We start from the raw sequence: 26,244 nt of genomic DNA, 5'->3' as shown, positions 1-26,244 counted from the left end.
GAATCGATAGTTATCAGAGAAGAAAAAGGACTTCGCATCAACATTAGCAAAGAAACTTTTAGCAAGCATGAACATGGATGTTCCAATTGTGACAAGTTTTGTATATTGTATATTGGATTTTGCAGGAGTTGTCTCCGGTATTTCTGCAAATTTCAAATAATAAAATATACGTAGTAGTAAAAAAGGAATACGTAGGACATGTCGACGAAAGAATGGGAACGCGGCTTAGAAATGCAAAGAAGAATCACAAAGGCATTGGTGGAAAAGGGGCTGGAAAACTTACTGATAAGGACCTCACTACATTTCCTGGGCTGACTATTCGTCGACACGCAAATTCGATAGAAGGAATGAAGCAAGAAATTTGGGAAACTTTCTTCCATAAATGTTCTACAGACGAAAATCCTCAGCATCAAAATTGTCCAGCAGGCGAGGACAGTTGGTGCAAATGGCGCAAAGCGGAAGCTAAAGGAGAACTGGATAGTTTTCACCACGAGAAGCCACCTTTGACTGAAGAAGTTCAAACAGTCATCAAACCAATCTACGAAGATTTGTCACGAGATGATCTCTTGAACAGATGTTTGGGAGCAGAGACCCAGAATAAGAATGACTCGTTAAATGCATTGATCTGAACTTTCGCTCCTAAACACCTACATTCTGGGGCCAAGGTCGTAGAAATAGTCACTTTTCTGGCTGTTATTATTTTCAATGAAGGATTCAATGGCATTCTCAAAATCCTAGTGACAATGGGATGTGAAGTTGGTCACATATGTCAGGTTTATGCCGACCACCGTAATGAAGCGCGAATTTGGCCGTCCGAACGACGTTCGACTGACCTCGCTAAAAGAGCCACAATTGACATCAGAGAGCAACAATCAGCCTTACAAGACTTTTTTGAAGAAACGGAGGGTGTTCTCTATGGACAAGGTATAGCAGATTAATACTGAGCTAAAATTTTACTGTTGATAATCACATTTAGATTTTCAAATGCGTTTTTCTCGAAACTGCATCTTGAAAATCGGCTGCCACCATAGCTCAAAATCTATCCAACCAAATTCTTTGAAATTTTCACGGCTTCTTAAGTACATATTTCTACGGTCCGCAAACTAGGATAATTGCAATCGGACCGGGAGTTTTTTTTATTCATAAAAAAAGCCGTAAAAAAACACCAAAATCCAAAAAATTAAGTTTAAAAGCCCACCAAAAATTTACCTTTTAATATTTTCTAATTATCCTAGTTTGCGGACCGTGAAATATTGTCCACATTAAAATGCCGTTTAGTTTTTTTCGCTCAGATGAACACAGCGCCCTCCAGCGTGGCAGCAGGAAAACACCTTTTTTTGGAGATGGGTGCATAAATGAACACCTATTCCAAAAATTAGCTACCCCCTTAAGGGGGTCATCCCGTGTGAAGGCCGTTTTTTTTGCCTTTTTTTGAAAAATTATAAGGACTGGATAAAGATAGAAACGTGATTTTTTCACAATATGTTTACTGATATCTCTAGTATATGTGATAAATTTTTCAGCTTGATTTCGTAGCTAATTTTCGGAATAGGTGTTAATTTATGCACCCATCTCCAAAAAAAGGTGTTTTTCTGCTGCCATGCTAGATGGCGCTGTGTTCATCTGAGCGAAAAAAACTAAACGGCATTTTAATGTGGACAATATTTCACGGTCCGCAAACTAGGATAATTAGAAATGTGATTATCAACAGTACAATTTTAGCTCACCATTAATCTGCTATACCTGGTCCATAGAGAACACCCTCCGTTTCTTCAAAAAAGTCTTGTAAGGCTGATTGTTGCTCTCTGATGTCAATTGTGGCTCTTTTAGCGAGGTCAGTCGAACGTCGTTCGGACGGCCAAATTCGCGCTTCATTACGGTGGTCGGCATAAACCTGACATATGTGACCAACTTCACATCCCATTGTCACTAGGATTTTGAGAATGCCATTGAATCCTTCATTGAAAATAATAACAGCCAGAAAAGTGACTATTTCTACGACCTTGGCCCCAGAATGTAGGTGTTTAGGAGCGAAAGTTCAGATCAATGCATTTAACGACTCATTCTTATTCTGGGTCTCTGCTCCCAAACATCTGTTCAAGAGATCATCTCGTGACAAATCTTCGTAGATTGGTTTGATGACTGTTTGAACTTCTTCAGTCAAAGGTGGCTTCTCGTGGTGAAAACTATCCAGTTCTCCTTTAGCTTCCGCTTTGCGCCATTTGCACCAACTGTCCTCGCCTGCTGGACAATTTTGATGCTGAGGATTTTCGTCTGTAGAACATTTATCGAAGAAAGTTTCCCAAATTTCTTGCTTCATTCCTTCTATCGAATTTGCGTGTCGACGAATAGTCAGCCCAGGAAATGTAGTGAGGTCCTTATCAGGAAGTTTTCTAACCCCTTTTCCACCAATGCCTTTGTGATTCTTCTTTGCATTTCTAAGCCGCGTTCCCATTCTTTTTTCGGCATGTCCTACGTATTCCTTTTTTACTACTACGTATATTTTATTATTTGCAGAAATTTGCAGAAATACCGGAGACAACTCCTGCAAAATCCAATATACAATATACAAAACTTGTCACAATTGGAACATCCATGTTCATGCTTGCTAAAAGTTTCTTTGCTGATGTTAATGCGAAGTCCTTTTTCTTCTCTGATAACTATCGATTCCCATGAAATACTCGTTTTTTAGTGCGAGCATGACGTTGAACGTTAAAGCGATCTCCCTTCGTACGATCTATTTAAAAAAATCACTGAACACACAAACAGCACAATACTTCTAATACAGTATAACTGAGTATAACTTGAACGCCTTTCAGTGCTCACTCTAGACTGGATTATCCTTTTTATTACAAACAGCAAATAAGTTTAGACAATTGATTGGTTTTCCATCTTTTTATATTTATACCTGTGTTCGAATTTATAAGGCTCAGGTAAAAAACTAACCGGTAAAAAAAGATTCGATGCTCTTTCTCATCGAGTACTCTAGCCGCGGCTACAAACTCCTTATCTGTTTAACACTGTAATTTCTGAAGGACTCGGAATATCGGAAAATCGCTTTACCCACATATTCTCCACTATATATAGATACAATTCATGCAAAAAAAAAATCCATTTCTCCAACCCGACACACGGGATGACCCCCTTAACCAATAATTAAATGGAAGCACTTTATAACTGAAAGTAGGCCGGAGATAGTCCTCTAGATGTGCACAGCTGGCAGGCGCTGAGCAAGAGGAACAATAGAACCAAGCTTGACAGAGTCTACAGAACTGCAGGTGTAGGCGCTACTGCTCGACTGAACTCATCAATAGACTGCTACACTTCCTTCCCTGTACCTCCATATTTAAGATACTTTACCGTGCAGTTGACATGAGTCCGAATTCTGGATAGAAGAGTCTTTATTACCCGAAGTTTCAAAAGGAATTTAATCCACTTTATCAATTTATTTGTTTTAATGAACAATACATAGGAAACAAATTTCTAACTGAATATTGCATTCAGCGAGAGAAGGAAGGAGGCAGAACCAAAACAATGCTGCAGCCCATAATAGGACCGGCATAGTCTCGGCTCCATAAAGCGGTCTAAGAAAATGTCCGCACTGAATATGATACGAGAGGCGAAGCGGAAAATAATATCTGAGTTGGCAAAATAATAAATCAAGAAATTTCAGGGTTTGAAAAGGTTCACGTATCAAAGAAGACCCAGCGTTGTCGGAGGTAAAGGAGATTGAGCCTGCAAATAGACAAAACGACCCAGGTGGATTTTGAAGAAGAGGGGCCAGGTGTATTTTCGCTGCATAGCTCTAAAAGGATGACAGACACAGCTAGTGAAGGAAAACCGCACTACTCAGCAATATTCAATGATGTTTTTGACAAGGTAGATCCCACACTCTATATACCATTTAGCAGGTCAAACCCTCGTCTGGACCCAGTAACTACAATTTAGCTCCTTTTCTAGAAATTTTTAATATTAACGCAGATACAATCGTTTAAAGTTCTCCCCAAGATTCCTTCATTCTTACGTAATTTTCTTGCCAGGGGGGCCCACAACGTAAACACCATTTTGCAGCTCAAACTATTCTCTTGAAAAAGTGATCACGAGACCCCACAACCTGTATAACATTTCACAGCTCACCCTTTTCTGGACGCAGTGATCATGAATTAGAGATACAGGCATTTAAAGTTTTGCCCAAAATTCCTCCATGCTCCGCAATTTTCCCTCCAACACCCACAACCTATATACCACTTTGCAGCTCCCACCCTCCTGTAGACCCAGTGATCACGAATTCAGCTTCTATTCTTGAAATTCTCAATATGAACGGAGATACAAACGTTTAAAATTTTTCCCAAGATTCCTCCGTAATTTTCCTGCTACTCTGACCGCACAATTTTGCGGAACAGACCCCCGTCTGGAAGAACTGATCACGAATTTAGCACCTTTTCCTGAAATTCCCAACATTAGCGGAGATAAGAACGTTTAAAGTTTTTCCCAAAATTGCTTGGTTCCTATGTAATTTTCTTGCCAAAGGTACCCATAAACTACATACCATTTTACAAATCCATCCATTTCTCTAGACCTTGTGATCACGAATTCAATTCGAAATTCTCAATATTAACGGAGATACCCAAGATTCCTCCAATTTTTCTGCCACCAGAACCCCACAAACTGTACACCATTTTTCCGCTCCAGCCCGCCTTTGCACACAGGTATTACGAATTTCTCGAAGCCCTGAACATTAACGTAGGTGTAAGGTTGTGTAAGTAAGTAAGGTTGTGTTGTGTAAGGTTTTCCCAGGATTCCTCCATTCCTCCACAATTTTCCTGGCAGCCTCATCCGATAATTTGTATACAATTTAACAGCTCCAACCCTCCAGCTAACATTAACGGAGATACAAGCATTTCAGGCTTCTCCCAACATTCCTTGATTCCTCTACAATTTTGCTGCAACCCAGACCAGACAATCTATAGACAATTTTACAGTTCCTCTGTTCTCAGTGATCACGAATTAAGGTCCTTTTCCCGAAATTCTCAATATTAAGGTTCAAATTTTACCCAGATGCCCCTATTCCTCCACAATTTTCCTGCCACTCAGACCCAACCACTTTTATACCGTTGTGCAACGCCAACCCTCCTCTAGAACCCGTTATCATGAATTTAGCTCCTCTCCACGAAATTCTTAATATTTAAAGTTTTCCCCAAGATTTATGCATTTTCCCGCAATTTTCCTCCCACACACACAGCACAACATATACACACTTTTACGGCTCGGATCTTTCTCTAGACACAGTGAGTACGAGTTCAGCTCCCTTTCTCAATATCAACGGAGATACAAGCGTTTAAATTTTTGCCAAGATCCCTCTATTTTTCCGCAATTTTTCTGCCACCCGGACCCCACAACCTATATAGCATTTTACAGCACCAATCCTTTCCTGGACTTAGTTATCACGAATTTATCTAGTTTTCTCGAAAGTTGCAATATTAACAAAGATAAAGCTTTTCCCAATATTCTTCCCCAGAGCCAACAAGCTTTATCCCATTTTAAACCACCAACACTTCTCTAGACCCAGCGATCACACATTAGCTGCTTTCTGGAATTTCTCAATATTAGCGGAGATACAAGCGTTTAAAGTTTTTCCCAAGATTGCTCAATTTTTCCGTAAATTTCCTGCCACGCACACGCATAATTTATATACCATTTGACAGCTCCAACCCTTCTCTAGGCCTAGTGATCACGAATTTAGCTTCTTTTCTCGAAATTCACAATATTAACACAGATATTAGCGTTTAAAGTTCTTGACCAGATTTCCTATTTTTTCGCAATTTTCCTGCCACACAAAGCCAACAACCTATATATCGTCTGACAGCTCCAACCTTTCTCTAGATCTTCCGCAATTTTCCCGCCACCGAGCCCCAACAGCCTATACATCACTTTAGAGCTCCAACCCTTCTCTAAGCCCAGTGGTCACGATTTAGCTCCTTTTCTTGAATTTCTCAATATTAACGGAGATACAAATGTTTAAAGTTTTACCCAAGATTCCTCCAATTTTCTTGCCATACGGAGCCAACAACCTATATACCATTTGACAGTTCCAACCTCTCCCCGCAGTGATCACGAATTAGATCCTTTTCTCGAAATTCTCAACATTAACGTCCTCGGAAATTTTCCCGCCACCCACATCCAGCAGCCTATACACCATTCTACAGCTCCAACGCTTCTTTATACCTAGTGATCACAAATTTAGGTCCTTTTCTCGAATTTTTTAATATTAACAAAGATACAAGCGTTTAAAATTTTGCCAAAATTCCACCATTTTTCCGAAGTTTTCCTTTCCACTTTACAGTTCTAACCCTTCCCTAGACCCAGTGATCACTAATTTAACTCCTTTTATCGAAATACACAATATTAACAGAGATACAAGGATTTAAATTTTTCCTGAGATTCCTCCTTTTCCCGCATTTTTCCAGCCACACAGACCCAACAACCTGTATACCATTTGGCAGCCGGAACCCTCCTGCAGATCTAGTGATCACAACCAATAATGGAGAATGCCTAGGAGCATGTCTCATTGATGTGGAGAAAGCCTTCGATACCGTGTCGTTGGATGGATTAATTTATAAACTGCTGCAGAGCAACGAACAGTAGCTCCACCCACAGTTTTTGCTGTATTTGCCGGCAAGCAACTCGATTCATTTGACTTTAACAAGTCACCAAGTCGGCCTATAAAACGGTGACTGACGTGCAAGTTGAAGATGTTCAATGAGTTCCTCACGGACAGCTGGCGCATAAAAATCAATGCATAAAAGTGCGAACGTGAAAAGGAATTGGAAAAACTTCCATATCGCTCCAGAGACTTTTCTATGCTCCTCACATGGGCCGAAAGGTTAAGGTAATCTGTTACCTTATTCTGGTAAGACCAATAATCACCTATGGGTGCCCAATTTAGTTTAACGCGGGTGCTAATCAGATGGAGGAACTAAGGATCTTTGAGAGGAGATGTTTGCGAGCTTGCACGGAGCTAAACAGGACAGCTGCGTCAAATTATGAACACTACGTCGAGAATCGATACGGTACTTGTGAAATTGATTCGGAACAACATCGTGCGATCCGCGTCGCATGGCGAAAACTCCTGGATTTCGCAGCCTTTCTACCCAAAAGATGGGTACTGTGACAAGACTCTCACCACAATCTTCATTCCTCCTGAAGCGTTCGTGTATCTGGGCAGGAATGGCTTAATTATTGATTCTGCAGGCGTGCCGGTTATACATGATATATCATATATAGGCGTAGCACCGACAAGAAAATACAGTACTCTTCGAACTTGTCTGTAAGGGCTCCGGAATTCGACTGGAGATACTACAGAGCGATGGCAGTTGACATTACAATATAGATTAAATTAATCTAAGCTAAGTTTTTTTTTCAGATTAAACTATGTATATTATTTTTAATTCCCTTCTTTAAATTCATATATTAGAATAATTTTAAGTCTTTGCTGATAAGTATCTTTTATACCCAAGAGGTCAATGCTGGAAGTGACGGATTTTCGACCATTTTCCGGTACAAATTAGTAATAAAAAAAAAACTTAAGTAAGAAGAGGATTAAGTTAAGAGGAGTACCCTATGGGGCAATTTAGTTTTGATAAACGTTGTTAGCCTGTAAGATCAGTTTGTATACATATATGGTCACAAATAAGGCACTTTTTTAAAACTAAAAAACAAACCTAGTGATCACAAATTTACCTGTTTTTCTCCAAATTCTTAATATTAAGACAGGTGCAAGCATTTAACATTTTTCCCAAGACGCCTCCACTTCTCGGCAATTTTCCTGCCACCCAGACCGTAAGACCTATATACCATTTTACAGCTCAAACTCTCCTCTAGACCCAGTGATCACAAATTGAATTCGTCTTCTCGAAATTTCCAATATTACCTTATATAAATGCTTTTGAAGTTGTTCCCAAAATTCCCCCTTTCCTGCAAACCAGTCCCAACAACCTTTATACCATTGTGCAACTCCCCTGTCACCTCAGGTTGCTTCACCCTTCGCGAACGGCACACCCAAAGTCACCGTTGCCTGAGTTCCCGGTCATAGAAAGGTATAGGCAAATAATGGGGGTGACTGAATGGCCAGTTAAGGCTCCGTCCTTGCCAGTCTCTCGGTAGGCACATAGGAGCGGAATCGTCTCGGGCTACTTAATAACCACTGGCTTCATATGGCGAAGTCTCACCACCTGCGCCAAGTCAAGGAAGATTTGGTTCACCTCCTGTGCTATTTTCGTGCAAATGCATACAAGATTGCAGTGGTCTGCATGGGCCTAGTACCCTACAATTCGCATTGCTGTATCTGCGGTGAGGAAGGAGAAAGCCTCAAGCACCTTTTTTGCGATTGCTCAGCTCTAGCTAGTGTCAGGTTACCGACGCTAGGCAAACCTTGAGGACTTCAAGGAGGTCTCTTATTGAAAAGTGCAAAAGCTGCTATCCTCCGTAATTGTTACGGGCTGGCTCTGAAAATCTGGGCCTGACGGACTCTGTCCTCCTTGCTCATACCATAGCAGTCATAGCCAGGCTTAGGAATTTGTGATCTCAAAACGGCTCGCCATAGGACTCATTGGGCTCTTCGGATCGGCTACTGGTACCTATCTATCTACTCAGGTAATTTATCCATTATTTATGAAATTACTACAAATATATGTGTGAACGTGAAACAAACTGCAATAAATTAATTAGAAACATTTCAGTGAGTTCAAAGCGTTTGCTTTTCAAATTTTACTTACGCACAGTAGAAGCTTTCATAAAACTCTAGTTATCTATTCATATCATAATATAAATGGTTCGGATAAGGTTTGAACAGCCTTTTTACCCATAGCACATATTTTGGCACGCATCTTCACGACTCCCGGAAAATGTAGATATTTAAATACAAGTACTTTCCTTTGTTTTTCTCCTGTTGTCGCTTTATAATTTCTTATTCTGTATTCCAATGAAAAGTCCCTACAGTACCTACCCTGATATTTTTTTTTCAGAAAATATGCTGGAAATATTTTGCCCCAAATTACTGCCTCTTTAGGAGGGCTCCTTAATTGCTTGGTATTTACTTACGGGGACATTATCACCAAATATTCATTACGCTCCCAACAACCAATAAATTTTTATGGAGAATGGCTACTTGTTCTGCAGACTAATGAAAAAAGGACGATTTAGGAATGCATACTTTTTTTAATGTGACCCATTAAAGAGTCATTTTTCTTGTTGTTGATGCTCGAAACAGAATCGGTGTAATTAACCCGGTTTTGTGAGCGTCCTGATATTCCTGCAGTTCTCGGAACAGACGATAATTTGATGCCGCCATTTGGGAGACTTATTCTCGGAAGCACTTCTCCAACTTGGCTTCTAGTACTGACACCAAGAAAAGGATGAGTCTCTCAGCAGAGTTTATAAAATCAACTCCGTGATAGACATTTTATCGTATGGATTAAATTTGTAGTAAAAAGAAAGTACAAAGCTGATTATGACGTAACTTGCTAGCTTCATGTAATAAGTATTAATCCGACGGAAAATATGCCAGTCAGTTGTTTCGGGCAGACAAATATCCACAAGTCATTTATTACCGTTTAAAAGGAAAAAAGTCGTTTAATTGCATGGAGACTTGATTAGGATCTGAATATTAACTTAATTCGCTCCTGACCTGCGAATATTTTGTGTTTGAAGGGGGGGAATTCGACCGTGCGGTTATCATTATTTCATCTCAATTATATAGAGAAATTTACCAAATAATGATTTTAGCCACCCTGCCCTGCCCACAAGAGTGGGTACCTTTGCTAGACGGTAAGAACCGACCTTATATCGTGGAGACACGGGCAATATTCTCATAGTTCCCATAGTTAGGTCCAGAACTTAAGTTGCTGTAGTTGGAGAAAGGCTACATATTCAGAACCTGATGAGGAGCGTTTGGAAATTCCACAAACCAAACACAAATCCTTTCTATACCGAAAACCCATAGCCGTGGGATCAGTTCCAATCGGAAACATTGCTGGTGTTTCGGTAACAATAACGTTTCAAAACTTGCAGGTTGTCTATCCCTTTTAGTCACTTTTTATGATGATCAGCGAATATTTTGAATGTGTTTTTCTTTCGCATGTCGTTTGCGAAGAGAAGTATTGGTACCAGGTGGAAAAGTGGATCTGTACCCACGATGGAGCTTCAAACCTGGGAAACGCCCGCGCAACCAACACCAACAGCTCTACTATCAAACCCTATCTCCCCCCTTCCCCGTGGTGATCGCAAGGAGTTTCAGTCAATGAAAAACAGCGAAAAGAGAAGGATGAAGGTGAACCTCTCGCACCTAGAAACGGGACAAATTGTACCAACTGGCCCTCCAGGTTGGGGATTAGATGTAGAAGCCACAAAAGGGTCTTCGGGAAGGATGGCTTCTACAACGAAGCACCCGGCAAAGAAAACGGACTAATGTTTTGCGCATTTTCTCATTGAAAATGCGCTCCCTGTACAGATCTAATGCTACTCGGCAGCTTGCCGATACCGTCTTCCAATATAAGGCTAATGCAACAATGCCGCAAATGATGTGTGGGACAGGGACTGGTTCCCTGGAGAAGAGCCAATACACCATAGATTATAGCGGCCATCCAGTAAACCATATGCTCGGAGATGGGTTCCCAGTAAGCCAAAAAATGAAACCTGCTCTTATCGGCTTTGAAAATAGAGAGAAACCGCTATGCGTGCGTTTGCCAGGTAAACTTATAAATATAAGCCTCATTAACGTTCACGCCCCTACAGAGGAGACTGCAGAGTCGGAGAAGGATACCTTCTACGAGGCAGTTGTACGGATCCCCCCAAGCCCGTCCGAAGTATGATATCAAAATCATACTTGGAGATTTTAACAGTGAAGTAGGGACGGAGCCCGTATCCAGGCGACACGTTGGCTCCCATAGCTTACATAAGGATACCAATGATAACGGACTCTGGAGTATCTGCAGTAGGTATACGCTGACCTACCCAAAACCAGTTAACTTTTTCACCAGGATGGTGTTTTACTGCTTGGTGAAATTTGAACGCAGCTTCGCCAGCGCAGGTGGAAAACCCCAGCTGCTTCAACTGTAGGGAAAATACGCAATCGGCGAGTTACATAATAAGACCCGCATTAATCATATCCGCGCACGGCAAACACAATCCGTTCTCTCAGCTAAACGGACCCCATAACCCAAATTCACAAATATCATCTAAACATCCAACCCGCAATCCCACGCACTTTCCTATGCATTCAACGTAAAAACACTCGTCCTTACCGAAATACAACAGTTTCGTCACCGATCGCGCAGTCAGTGAACGCAAAGGAACTGCCATTCTTGTCACACTCACCCCGCTCCGGGGATCGCTGTTGTTTCCGTCTCCAACCACAAATCAGATAAGATTAGATCAGGATCGTCCAAATGACTCACAAGAAACGTCTCTCCTTCGTACTAAAACTTTAGTGCCGAACATAATTCGCGGTAAAAAATTATCATAAACCAAAATGGCAGAGGTCGGCCAGCTGGACCCCCACTCCTTACAACTTTCCCTCATTTCAGCGTTAGAGCACCTAATCCTATATCGACTTCTTCCTGTAAAGCAACAACCTTCTTATCATTCTCACGGCATCGCCACCTCTCAAGACCTCTCAACCATCCTAAGCCTGGATGACTATAACGGTGTACTCCTGCTCAATAACACTGCAGACACATTTGCTTAAACTCACACAGCACAATATACGCTAATCAGGGCAGACCTAGGGCACGTATCCTGTTTGGACCTGATTTTCAGTAGCTTAGTCGTGGTCAGACTGGAGGATGCGTGGGCAGAGAACGAGTATATTATATTTCCTCGGCTTACATGGCTCACAACCGATCAGCTCCGCCAGTAGCATTTGACGACCACCATAGTAGCAAAGAAGGCCAATCGGCTGATAGGCTGGAACGCCAAAGCAAGGCTTATGCTTTCGGGTAGCTCGAAAATCAATGGAATTGATGAGTCATTCTTTAATTTTATTATTAATGCAAATCTATCGATGTGAACAGTGGCAGTACACCAACCTTCCATTTTCGCAGCTCGGAAAACTCAGACGGCTGGAAAAAGGTCCTCGATATGATCGCATTAACCAACAATGAGACTCTTAAGGTGGAGAATTGGAAAGTGCCTTACTAGAGACCTTTCTCAGATCATAGCTAGATATTTTTCAATCCACCGCAGAGATCTCCAAACCTTTCAGAGACCCCAGGAAAATCGACTGGAGTCAATCAGCGATGCGCCAATTGGTAAGATTGGAACGACAAACGAAATGGGGGGACATTCGATACCGCCTTAAAAGTCTCATGTCCTGCTAAATGTAGCAAGAAGACACTGCCATCAGGATGGAATTAATATCCATCCAGCCTCCTTAAGCTAACCAAGGAGATCTTCCACATCTGTTATAGGCGCAAATATTGGCAGCCATACAAGCACTAATTGAAAAAGTATAAGTCTGCTATCAAGACTGTCAAGAGGCGGTCCTAGTTGGACTATTTTCAGAATATTTAAGTACTAGCGAAACACTCAGTATGATTTTGTCCCAGAAATAGGAGCCCCCCCTTTCTGAAAAAGTCAGAAAGTTCCTAGACAGAATTTTCTGGTGAAATTTTTGGGCTGTTGGTTCTGAGGCACTTTCTCGCCAGTGAGGAGGATTGTGAGTAAGAGCTTTTGTTCGGAGGGTATGTAGCTGCATCAGGGATTACTGAGTACAAGATGGGCTCAGCTATAAACAACTTTTCTGCATATAAATTCCCGGGTCCAAATGACATAATGCCAGTCATATTACAGAAGCAGCAGTGTCTTGGGTTGTCTAGATTTATCGGAGCTGTATCTCTTTGGGATACGTACCATAGTCTTGGATACGCGCACCAGTGATTTTCATACTGAAAACGGGCAGGCGCGACCAGGTGTCCGCGAAGGACTTTCGCCCAATCAACCTAACCTCTTTCGTGTTGAAGACACTAGAACGCGTCCCGCACTTCTAAGTCCGAGAATGTCAACCACAAAGGCAGATCTACATAAACCGGTTTCCACGCGGTAATAGACACGGTTCAGCGGTAACTGCAGTACAAGTACTTTAGCCCGAGATATAAATTAGATATCGGAGGACCATTGAATAATGTTCGCAATCAAGGAAGCCTTGACTAGTATTGGATTGGAAGGGTATCCCACGTATTGGATAATATCCATACTAAGAACCGGGACTGGATTAGTCCAATCTGGGAGGCAGCTACATGGACAGAGTGGCGCCATCTCTCTGATCCTCTGGTTAATAGTGATGAAGGAAATTTTGTGAATATTGAACAGCAGTGAGGTGAAAGTGGTGGCGTGTGCCGACGACTTGGTGATATTAGTGTCAGGGATGTTTCTTCCCATTATTATCAGTTTTGGAAAAGGTGTGCTGTGGGCCGCAAAACGCGGATAACAAAAACAAAACTGTTGCTATTCACCACCAAGGTAAGGGTATCCAAATTTCATTTATCGCGGTTGAATGGACAAAGGTTAAGTTAAATTGGAGATTAAACATAAAACTGCCGGTTAAGGAGGCCTATATAACCTTCTATGCTTGCAAAGAAATGAGACTCCGGGCAAGGATGGTTCTCTGGATGTACACAGCTGCATCCTATCCTAACGTACGGCTTTGAGCAACAAGCACAGTAAAATGAAGCTTAATAGGATTCAAAGAACCGCGATGCTACCAAGGCTCTGCAGTGCTGCCCGGCAGATGTCGTCAATGCACACCTCCCCTAGTCTTCCACATTAAATACATTAAATACGTTGCAGCGCGCAGTGCCGTTAGACTACGTGAGTTCGGATGCTGGATAGCGAAGCCATACGACCATATTTACATCGTATATGACTTCGGGAAAATTGGGCATTTCTCACGGACTACGCCACATGCAAACCAAATTTAACGAAAAACTTTAGTGTGGCACAGTACTCTTCATCAATGGATCAATGATGACCTATGAAGTCGGTGCCGTATGGTCTCCCAAGTTTCACAAGTGTATTCCAAGCGGAAGTCCTCACCATCCAAGTCGTCAACAAAGTTCTGCATGACTAGAAACTCCTCTTAAACCACTAGTGAGAATCTATGCGTGGTACAACCGCTTTGAACTTGAAGATGGTGATGTGATTCGCGAAAATTGCAAATCAACGTTGGGGCAGCCGTTAGCCCCTCTGTCTACTACACCCATTCACCTCAATGGCGGGCGATAACTAATCTCACGCGTCAATACTATTATCCGACATCCTTTCCGGCATGATCTGCTAAAATAAGATGGATAATCTGTGATATTCCAGCTTAATATCAAAGTTCCGAAGATGAATCAAACCTATAGGAATTGCCTCGTAGTATTCCTCTTTGAGATTTGTTGAACATGGCCTTATCGAAACAATCATGGGAAAATAAAAGCATCCTTTCTTTGCTTTATAAAGAATAAACTTTCTCGTTTTGTAAATTAGAACATTTTTGCGTTTGACCTCTTACTTTGTTACTATAAGGATTTGCCATCCTCATTAATTAAAGGCGCTTGTCGGTTTTTTGTTCCATCTTAAAACTTTTAAAGCCCTGCAGAGCAATGTCCTTCAAAAAGGAAAGTAAAAAATAAATACTCTGCACAAATGGAAAACCCTCCAATTAAGCGCACTAGGCTAAAACTCAACTATAAATCTTTGGAAATCTTAGAAAATGCTCACGCTGAAATACCGTGCAAAGCACAGAGAAAACTTACCGCGGTTCACAACTTTCTCCACATTATAGGAACTCCAGTTGTGGCACTAACTCAGAAAGTAGACAGGAAACAACCCCAAGGCTAGTACAATGCAGTATGTAGACACCCCATAAGATGGAAGACTAGAAGCTAAACTTTGAAATCACTTAAAAACACACCCCAAGACGAAAGGGTTTGGCACAGAGCGGATAAACTTTTATTTGCGCCTTTCCACTATCAGCACCTCGCAAGCAAACAGCTCAGGTCCATTTCCATCCAACCGTTCAAAAGTTATCCTGTCGGGGCACTCACGTTGGCCTTGTTTGTAGTCCCATTCGGAACGATGGAAGTTTTCCGAACACTTACCGATGGCACTGACATTCATAATGTTTAGCGTGGATTTGAAGGAAGCGCGCAGACTCGTATTTTTTTGATTCCAACTACGTGTTGTGGACTTTATGAAGCTAACAGTAATTTTCTAATGAGTTAACTGCCATCGAGATTTTAAACCAACTTGTAGATGACGTTTATTTTTATGAGAACATGATTTGACATTAAATTATACCTAGGAATACTACCAGCATAATTTGAAGGATCTAACCCCATTCATCCTTAAAAGCAATTCAAAATTAGCAAATGTATTGCTTGCGCCTATTATTTTTAAACTTTTCGAACATGTAAACTTTGGAAAAGGAATTCGTCTTCTCCTTTAATGACTCAAAAGGCGAAGTTGGTCCTTGGTCTCCAGGGATAAAGGATTTTGAAAATATGAATAGTTTTATGTCTACAAGTGAAGTTTGCAACTTCCATTGCGATAACTAGTACATTCAGGCTAAATTCCATTACGGCATCTGAAGTGTTAAGGAAAACTTCCTTTTACTGAATCCTTACGTGGATATATCCTCCGGGCGCATACTCATCGTTGATACACAACTTTGCAGTCGTACGGCTCCGCGTCGCATAACTACTGTGTAGTGTGGACCAGAGACCCGCGAAAATGTTTGCCTACTACCCCAACTTGAGATACAGGTGGGGTTCGTCCAATATCCTTCAGTTATCTCTTTTAGTTTATCCCGGACTAGAATATGACACAGATGGTCTGTACTGATTGCAACTCGTACGTTTTTACTACCTGTCGGATTATATAAATATACATATATATGCAGATGCAAATCTTAGGTTGAGCATCGACATCTCAATGTGCCCGTTATCCTTGTTTTGTTCTGCCTCTAAATTTCGGGATTATCGGTGAGGGATCAGTTGTTCCGCATAGCAAATTCTGTTGGGATTTTCAGGAATCTGATTCGGTTAAGTGCTAGTGATTTCGGAATGTGATCTCAAGGATGATGTGAACCGGTCCAAAGCAAACCTCAAGTGTTTTCGCATTTTCGTTGACCCATAAGATTGATGCCATCCGATAATATCGATAAAATGGTGCGAGTCCTGGTTGATGCTGTGCACATGCATTGCTCCTTCAAAACGTGAAGATCCCCCTTTAATCCAAACAATTCGCGCTCCATAATATATCATGCGGTCTCGGGATTATCTGCTTCAACGGTAGTCTGATATCGTATCTGTTAGTTTGTTGTATCTTCACCAAATAAATCAAAATGAATGAAGAACGGCAGCTGGTCCGCCCAATACCGCCGTTTTAGTGAATGAATAGATGAATAGAAAATTATCGCATTTGGGAAGAAAACGAGATGAAAAAGGGAAATATCAATGTCGATAAAAGTGCTGAGTTCAGGTTCCGTCAGTAAGAAATTGAAGAAAAGTTAGAGGAGTGCGAGGAAAGTCTTAGGCAATTGTGAAAATATGTTTGATCTCGATTCGGTGTAATAAAAATGTTGGAAATAAGAAACCCAAATGGATTTTTAATTGAATTCCGAGTGGATAATTTCAATTAGTCCCGCTTTTCGGTCTTTTTGGCGGAGTGCAGAGAGAGGCTGTAGCGTGGAGTGTTTTGAAAGTGTATTGCGTTTCGTTCGTCCGATTGAAGAGGGTGAGAAAGCTCGATAATCGCGTCAATTCCAGACCAAATGTATAAATGAAAATGAGAATGGAGCTGCTGCCTGTTGGGGTTATATTGTTCCACTTAGCCCTAATGATGGATATCGTGGCAGGTGTTAAAGATGGTGAGTAATATCTCATTTGTTCTCGTACAGTTACATTTTCTGGGGCACATTTATTTCTATTTGATTAAGAGTAACGGCTCACCAGTCACATATGGAACTACCAAGGGGTGTAGAATTGCTCGCATCTGTCGTGCCTCAATATCTAAAAGATTGAAGGGGGCCGTAGTTGACCTATTTTTTGTTATTGGCCCATTTACTCATTGGAGGGTAGGCGTAAATTCCTTTTAGTTCTAGACTCAGAAAGGAAATCCTGCTGCACGTCTTATGCTTTTTAATCTGATGTTATCCAAGGAGGATTCCCTTGATGCCTGATATGGTTAAGCATTTTCGGAATTGATATCAATGCAGCCTTTGAAAGCTATTGCAAAGAATATTGGAATTCTTGGATAAGGAGAAGTTGTGTATGCCTTTCTCACAGATAAGGGTGACTATACTTCAGTTATATTCGACAAAGTGCAATATGCACTTTTTGTTAGAAGGTTGTAGTTCGTTCATGTTCTTAAGGATAAATACAATTTCATATGGAATAGACCATTGGCTCTGTCGCTACTTCATTCTTTACAAATCTGCATTTTTTAACGAAAAATATCCGAATGGCTGCTTACTTCCTGATATTCTTCCCAACTTCTATCTATACAAATTTAGATTCTTTCTTACCAAAGTGTGCGGTAAATACTTCGTACGAGTGTAAAAATTTAGTTGTAAATAGTTTTTAATAGATTTGTGGTGGTTTGATGATGTTAAAATGAAATATTATTCAATATTGCTTGTAGTTTAATTTTTTTTAATAATAAACTTTGATTTTCTGCCTTCGCGAACAATTCTATACATATCAAGATACATGCAAAGCAATGAGGAGGAGAGTGTTTATAATAGCTGGGTCCGAGAAAGGAAAAATATTGTTTTAGAATTTTCACATATACAGAAACGATTTGCGGAACTCCCAAGAAAGCGATTTGCAACTGCATATATATTATGTCCCCTGTTCACTCCTCAGAATCATGGAAAATATTCTTTTCCTCTCATTATTGTTTTCCGGCCTACCTGATTTTCAATGAGACAATGCTTCAACTTCATTTGTAATCAGTGGTGATAGGTCATAAGCTTACAATAGCAAGAGAAAACAAAGACGAACACAAATTTCCACGGCCAAGAAGGATTCGAATACAGAACAACAAGGTCGATAGGATGAGCCTCCCGAGTTTCTGTTTCTAGCTGTAAGCTTCCTTCTGTATAGACATATCTGGATAGATAGAAGAAAAGTATCTACATTTTATTGAGATCTACCAAATATTTCTCCATGCTTTCGTTTGTTTAATGGACTAAGATTTGAAGATAAAGTCGGTCCCCAGAACTAGGGATCAGAACGTCAATTGTGAAAATTTTGTATAAGGTTGAACCGGACGGGACCACACGGTGCTCATGAGTTTATACCAGTCGTGAAAATGTTACATAGGATTGGACTAGAAACGAATTTAATTTCTTATAATAACAAGGAAATTTTACTTTAAGTTATAAATCCATTTACCTACCATAAGGAGCCGAAGGGCTTTTCTAGGTCTACTGCATACCGTTTACCGGATGCCATTAAGACAAGATGACAAACAAAATGGTCAAAGAAATCACCTTCTACGCCATCAAGGATTTATTTAAGATATTGAGCGCGATGACACGTTTTGGTTACTTCTCGAGCATGTGAAAATGTCATTGTAATTACTCCCGTAAAACTAGGAAAAGGTCTGAAGCAAGTACATGATTACTAGAATAGTATCAAACGATCAAACGTCTTTACAAAACTGCTAGTATTAAAGATTGTGCTTGCTAAAAATTTTCCGATGAATTTGGCTTCCGAGAAAATCGTGACACAACAGAATTGGATCATCATTTCGTTTCAACAATAAGGCACTCTTTCAACGGAAAGAAATATTACTTCGCCGTCTTTCTCGACATTGCCTAGTCTTTTAACAGAGTATGGCACAAAAGATTATTGTGTAAAATTAGGAAACCTATACGAAATTTTGATTCTGATTAAAATACTGATCATTCTATCGAAGCATGTGTCCCCCAAAGAAGCGTATTAGGACCATTACTCTATCTGATACATGTTTCCAACATGTAAGTTGACGATAACTTGCTAGCATATTCGGTTGTGGAACACACAGTGATCCGCAGTTCTCACAGAAATAGCTAAGGAGGCGTCAAGATCCTTAGAATTCTATCTCAAGAAGCTAGAGCAATGGTTAACGACATGCAGAAACCGCATGAATGAAAGCAAATACTGTCATCTTATATTAACTCTAACTTGGTAAACTAATTTTGGACTAATGAATAGTTCCAGATATTATATTGACCGTAAGTCCGCCTATACTTGGGGCCAGGGCTTGGCCAGCTCTGGGGGGTCCGTGGAGCAAAAAAGAGGGAGTAATTTGCTTCCCATTAGATATGGTCCAACTTCAAATGGATGCGGATTTAGGACCTTTCTATCCTTAAACAAAGAGTTTATATGTTTTCTTTTGTCTGTTAGATTTGATCACTAGCATTAATTCTATAAAATCAGAACAGACAATAATAAATAAAGTTCTCTAAAAAATAAAAAAAAGAGATTATCGTTGACATCGAGTCAGGTATTCACGATGTCATGGAGATAGCTTAGAGCGTACCGGATCCGGAGTTCAAAGTTGTGGTTAGAATTAATATTAAAGGTCGAATCAACTCGAATGTCCTAATCCGCTCAAAAAGTCTTCCTAAATTTGACAGAAGGAGAAAGAGATTAAAGGTTTTTATTTCGAAAGAGATACATTTCATTATTTATTAAGAACTGCAAAAAAATTTATTAAAGGTGGGGGAAGGTTCCTGATTACGGATGACTTTCTGTTAATGTCTTGAATGTAAGGGTCCAATATGCTTCAAGGCCAACAATTAAAAGTGCTGAGTTTATGGGAGTTTGCGGAATTGAAGTTTTTGGCTGTCAAATCGAATCTATAGCTTGTTTCAAGAAGGAGGTACTTTTAGCTAACTCCCAAAATATTCTGTAAGGACTTCCGCTTTTCTGTCATTACTGCAGATGCACTGTTCTTTGTAGGTAGATCATTATGTTTTGAAACATGTTTACGAATGAATTCTTTATTATGAAATTTCGCCACCATTTATTAGACTGTCATACTCAAAACATTATTCCAGAAGAGCAATGCTCTATAATCAGTTCTAAGTTTATTTCCGTTTTTATGGAAATTCCGCTTGGGAATTCTACGCCAAATCTGTCCGATCTTCAGGTGTAACACACTGCTCATCGAAACAGAGCATAAAACACGCTCATATACGAACGCTCCCCAAATACGGAAACCAAGTTAGAGGGGGAGGAAGATGTGGTCTTCGAATTGTGCTTTATACCTTGGACTGGGTGTGTGTATTCTGCTTACTTTAGACCAAAAGGACGAAAGAGACCTTGGTGCACCTGAGTACTAAATGATTTTTCTCGTACACGAAAATAGTACCATTGAACAATTCTACTAGGAGGCTTATCTCCACCTTTCTCTGATATTGACTTAAATTGGAAAAATGGAAAGGGACAAAAAGCGATGGGATGATATAGAGATAAGTTATTAGATGTCTTTATTAGGGGATTGCGAATGCCTAAAGTCTTTAGCACGGAACGGGTATCGATCTAACGCAAGCACTGAGTTTCCGTTCAAAACTACGAATGCTAGTAGTACAACAATTTCGCAAAAGAGCCCAATCATTAAACTACACTTGCTCCGTCTAGGCAAAAACTTGATGCTGCCACCAAGAGGAGTCATCTATACAGAGCTTACCAATCAATATCAGCTGTACTCAACGCCTCCATATCCAAACAAGTGGTACCAAATCAAGGCAAGATCCCACACTCCCAGGAGGACCCTAGAGGCCGTACCTTGGCCTTAACCATGATTTGAGCCAATAGAAGTGGATCTGTTAATAAGAACACTCATAATGAATACCAATATAGGTTCAAGCACCCTAGATACTAATTCTCTTAGGGCATCAACCTGACAAAATACAATGAAATTTCCCCCGGAAACATTAGTCGATCAGTCACAATACCAGGAAAAATCAATTACGAAGAAGATCCTCACGAGATAATTTCGCCTGAATATGTGGGAGATAAAATTGGCGATATTCACCGACAGCTATCGTATCAGGAACTCTACTAGCTCAACGAAGTAGAGGAAATATGTTGAGGTCTAAATTTTTAGAATAAACAGTTCCTCCCTTCCGTATTTTGAATATGAGGAGAGGAGCATTTTGATAGACAATGAGTCCATCAAAAATTATATTCAACCAGTTTGTAAAAAATCCAGCGCTAAATCATAAAATCTTTTTCGCCAACTCTGTAGGCGGTAACATCAATCAATGTCATGCTTCTATTAGTCTCTTTGGACCACCAACTCTATCGCTCAATTTCTATTGCAATTTCTATCGTAAACCATAACCTACGACATTTTCACGGTACAATTCACACCATCATCCGCTATCTTCACCACAATAATAACATTCGTTTCCGCAAACACAACGGCCATCACAATTGATTAATAGAACGGCATACAAACTGACTTTACAATTAAGATACAGGCGGAAATTCGCTCTATTGATTCTAAGCCAAATACCCTTTCGCACTTAAACAGGTAGTGAAAGATGAAATCCAGAAACTCTGAAGGGCGGCATTATTGAAAAAGAGTTTATGCATCAACAACCAAGAAGTATAGGTTAAGAATAGACTCTAGAAAACTATATACTATGTTATTTTTGCCCTAAGTCCACATTTAGTTGATGTGGGACCGGATCATTTGGGAATAATCTTTCTTCCACATTTGTCCTCCACGGACCAAATATAATACCACGACTATGCCAGTTGTATATCCCATCTTAGAGATTATTAACATATTGTATCATCTAATCTAGTGCTATCTAAGATCTGACAACCGAGTTTAGTCACATCGCTTTGATGGAATTTGGCCACTAAAATGCTGCCTTCTTGGTTAATCATGTGAAATACAATTCCAGTTCCCTCCTAATTTGTAGAATGGTTGTGAAACCTTTCAAAGAGTATTTCATGCAGTCTGAAACATCATACTGGAAAAAGGGTAAAAAAGGTATATAGACGATATTATAATAATGGGAAACTATGAATTAAACCACATGAGTAATATTGACGCAGTCTGGACGGCACTAGATGTGGCGAAGCTTAAAACCCAATTGGATATGCATATTTTCATGAAGACTTCAGTGAAATATTTGGTATTTGTTGTCTCCTAGGATCGCGTTAAGACTGGCCTATGAAAGGACGAAGTCATTGTGATATTGCGATTCTGCACAATGACGAAAAGGAACTGCGTTCACACCTGAGGCTATCTGAATATAGTATTCGGGCGTTTTATTTTCGAATATCAAATTGATGACGCCCCCAGTTAGAGAATGAGACGAGTGCAGGGTTCTTACAATTAACCCCAGTAGAATACATATCCAACTGGGTGTTACAGCTGAAGTTGAAGTGTTCAACAATGTTGGTTTGTTCCAACTTTGAGAAGGATTCCGAGCACACCATAGACAACTTACAACACGCTGCTTGCGTAGTCTAGGCACAAAGCAGCAAATCTATAATATTTTTGTTACGCACACACAAAGCAGTGTAATCTCTGCTTCCTGTACGGCACCAAAAAGGTGAATATTATCAGTGATGATGCGTTAAGCAATAAGAACGCCAATACTACAATGGCAGGTAAAACAAAGACGCATCCTCTAGACCTCCGAAAGATTCAAATGTTGATCTCATGACAGTAAATGTCACCAGTGACGATAGTCCGTCACATGCAATGGACAGCGTATAGCTAAGAAAGATGTAAGGAATAGTAGCAGATAGTATATCCAATTTAGGTTAACATGTAGGGGTTTCATCAAAATCATACCTTCTGCTGACTAAAAGGGCTTCGCCGGTTTCGTAATCATTCTTTATGCTAAAGGTGGTTTTTTAGCTTACTTTAGAAATTTTGTGTGAAAAACTGGATAAAGGTACAAATACAAATTTGCACCACGTAGAGGCCGCAGTGATCATTTTAAAGAAAAAATGTAAAGGACATTTTAACGTGCGGACTTAACCACAGTCCGTAAAATGGGATTGTTAAAAAATATTGAAACCTACATTTTTGGTGCCTTGTTAAACTTTTTTTTGTAAATTTTGGTGTTTTTTCAAGGCTTCTTCAATGAATAAAAAAAAACTACTGAATGAATCACAATTATCCTAGTTTGCGGACCGTATAAATATGCTTTGAATAAATCGTGAAAATTCCAAAGAATTTCGTGAGATAGATTTTGGGCTATGGTGACAGCAGGTTTTCAACATGCAGTTTCGAGAAATCGCATTTAAAAAGTAGAATGCGATTTTTAACCATTAAGTCTTAAGAAACCATTAATCTGGTATACCTAGTCCATAAACCCAAGGTTTCTTGAAGAAGCACATGTAAAGGCTTGGCTTGGATTCTTATGATTTTAGCGAAGTCATTTGAACGTCATTCGGGCCTATAAATATGCGCTTTATTACGACCATTGACTTAAACCTCGCATGTGACATTTTACTTATTAAACGCTGTAATTTCCGAACGACTACGAATATCAAAAAATTTTGCCCATACATTTTACATTATATCTAGATACAATTGGTACAAAAAAATCGATTCCTCGGATCCGACACACAGGATGACCCCCTTAAATGAGCCTCTAAAATATAGTGGAAGACTGTTTTCAAAGAACCAATCAATACTTGGGCAGTGGCAGGTTGAGCAGGTTTGAAGCTAACTACAGAGTAGAAGTAACACTATTTAACTCCAGAAATGGGTAATAAATTTGATAACAACGAAGGGTCGCGGTTCATTATTCTGGGCTGAAGCAACTGTATTTTGAAAGATGTTAGAGGAGGAAGTAGAAATAAATCGGGTCACAACTTTGGTAAGAGATGCCGCAGGAAAACATCAGATTTAGTTAAACTCTCTGATATCTGTACTGCGTTTACTGCGCTGGGGTCATTTCGCTTATCTTTTTATTTTCTCAGCTTCGTTTCTGGTAAACATGTACCTATGTTCCCGTATGGGGACGTTTTATTATTCTTTTACAACAAACTTAAGGAAAAATATTTCATAGTTTCGATAGAATGTATCTTCCACCTAAGATTCTGAGAAGTTTCTTGAGAAACTGCCATATTCTCTGAAGTAAAAAGCCATTGTATCCAGAAACATACTGTAAGGAGCATGTGCTTTGTGTTTCTAATTTGGCTTGCCTTTAGGGCTATTGGCTTAGTTCCTGCCATAATAACTACTATTATCTTAAACAAACTGGAACCGGAAACCGGAAGCTCGGCACTTCAGGTATGAAAGATTTTGTGTGTTTCTTCTGTAAGCATATTTGAGTGAAGAACTATCCAATTTCTAGGTAGCATTTAGCATGTCAAACTACACACTTTAGTGTGATATTGATATTTAGTATTTTGGGTGGCATTAAATTTACACCGTAAAGAAAATTTTGAGCTATTTTGTTAGTAATGTAGCGATTTTGATCAAGCTTGTTCATACTACATGGGGGGGGGGGGGTTCTATTCACTTTCCCATATACGCATAGAGGCAGCTACATAACTCTTTTCAGATTTTTCGGTTAAGTGGTTTCTAAGAATGGGTCCGTTAAAGAAATCATTACTACACCTATCACTCCCCGTCTTTCCAACAAATGTCAGAACTAAGACCGGCATCGAGAAGTACTAATCAAGACTTTTCATTTGATACCCAACATGACTAAATTGTACACCCCTTTTATATATATGAGGCCGTCCGCCCTTAATCGCAACGTAGAATGGTGTTACTCACTGTACGCCTGGGCATTCACAGTTCTCACCTTGTCACCAAATCACGTGTCAATCGGTAGCCGTTTCTGAGAAAAGTGCGTTTGACAAACAGACAGATAAATAGATAGACAGACAGACATTGAACGGATTTTAATATTTAAAAACCATACTTGCGCATTGATTGCACGTAACATACTCTTCAGTTACCGGCGGGTATCACATTAGAAGACACTTATGCTTACAAACATAAAATTTATCCAAATTAACCTGACGGATCCTCGAGACCGAGAGCCTGTATCCTGAAATCAAAATGATTAAAGACAACCGTTGGTAAACAGCGGATTATACAATACCTGATTTGGCACTTTGAAGCCTACAATGAGGGGCTTACTAATTTCCTGTTGAGTTTTTCTTCTTTGAATGTTCCGTATGTACATATGTAGTGATAGAAACTTCATCATCGGTGCATCAACATTCGACATCCCTAAAAACTGTCTAGCGTCCTGGCCTACAGCATAATTCAAGCAGGGTCTGCCCCGTCTTCTTTTTCTATCATAGATATTGCCTTTATTGACTTTCCGGGCTGGACCATCCTCATCCATAAGGATTAAGTGATCCGCCCACCGCACCGTATTGAGCCGAATTTTATCCACAACGATCGTGGTATCGCTGATCGATTTCGTCGTCGTTGAATCGTCCATCCCCTTGTAGGGGGTCAAAAATTCTTGGAAGGATTCTTCCCTCGAACGCGGCCAAGAGTTCGCAATTTTGCTTGTTAAGAACCCTATAGAAACTTACAAACTTCAATTGTATAAAAATAAACTAAACCGCCAAACAAGGTCTTAGTGGTTGACATTTCTCTGAATGAAAACTTGTTCTTTCCCGTTCGAAGGTAAGTTTACTAGCCACTAGAAGTTTCTGTTGAATATCGCTAACTAAATTTACCTAGTGTGTTTGAGTCCCATATTTTAACTAAGCTCTTTGTAAGGACTCTAATCCTCGATATTGCAGATCACGTTTCTGTGTTTCCGGATTCGTAACGAGGGCGAAGCGAAAAACGGCCGATGAGTTATAAGTCAATGATAGCATATTCTTTACCAACAAATAAAAATCGTCGCATGTATCGTAAGAATACAGAAGCATCACGAGAAAGTTGTTGACCGATGGGGATCCGCTCTTGATAGCCCTTCGGTACCTGTATTGAAAAGAGAAAGATTTGGCCTTCGTTACATTATAACCTGGATGCGGCACTTTATAAATCAGATGGGTGTAGGTGTGTACAGGGGGCCACGGGCCGATAGCGAGCCATGCTCCAGACTTGACATAACTTAAAATACGCACTGTTGAAGTTATGCAGAAGCAAGCTAGATTCTCATGGACTATCTTCTAGTATAAAGCGCTTTCCACAGTCAAGCAATGGACTCTTGATTAACTGTTGTTTGTCAACCTCATAGGTAGCATAAAGGAATTAATA

General features: G+C 40.1%; 1 protein-coding gene across 1 annotated transcript in view; it reads left to right on the top strand.

Annotated features, from left to right (window-relative positions):
• Positions 1 to 15,855: 15,855 nt before the first annotated feature.
• The window catches only part of LOC119658032 (kin of IRRE-like protein 1), a 257,165-nt gene continuing 246,776 nt past the window's right edge, over positions 15,856 to 26,244 (top strand). Inside the window, exon 1 of the mRNA XM_038065264.1 lies at positions 15,856 to 16,906. Coding sequence (XP_037921192.1) covers positions 16,819 to 16,906 — 88 coding nt within the window. The 5' untranslated portion in view covers positions 15,856 to 16,818. The remainder of the gene's footprint in view (positions 16,907 to 26,244) is intronic.

Source organism: Hermetia illucens, chromosome 5 (genome assembly GCF_905115235.1).
Source record: "Hermetia illucens chromosome 5, iHerIll2.2.curated.20191125, whole genome shotgun sequence".
Lineage (NCBI taxonomy): Eukaryota > Metazoa > Arthropoda > Insecta > Diptera > Stratiomyidae > Hermetia > Hermetia illucens.
The sequence above is the reverse complement of the archived record's forward strand: the minus strand, read 5'-3'. Positions and strand labels throughout refer to the sequence as shown.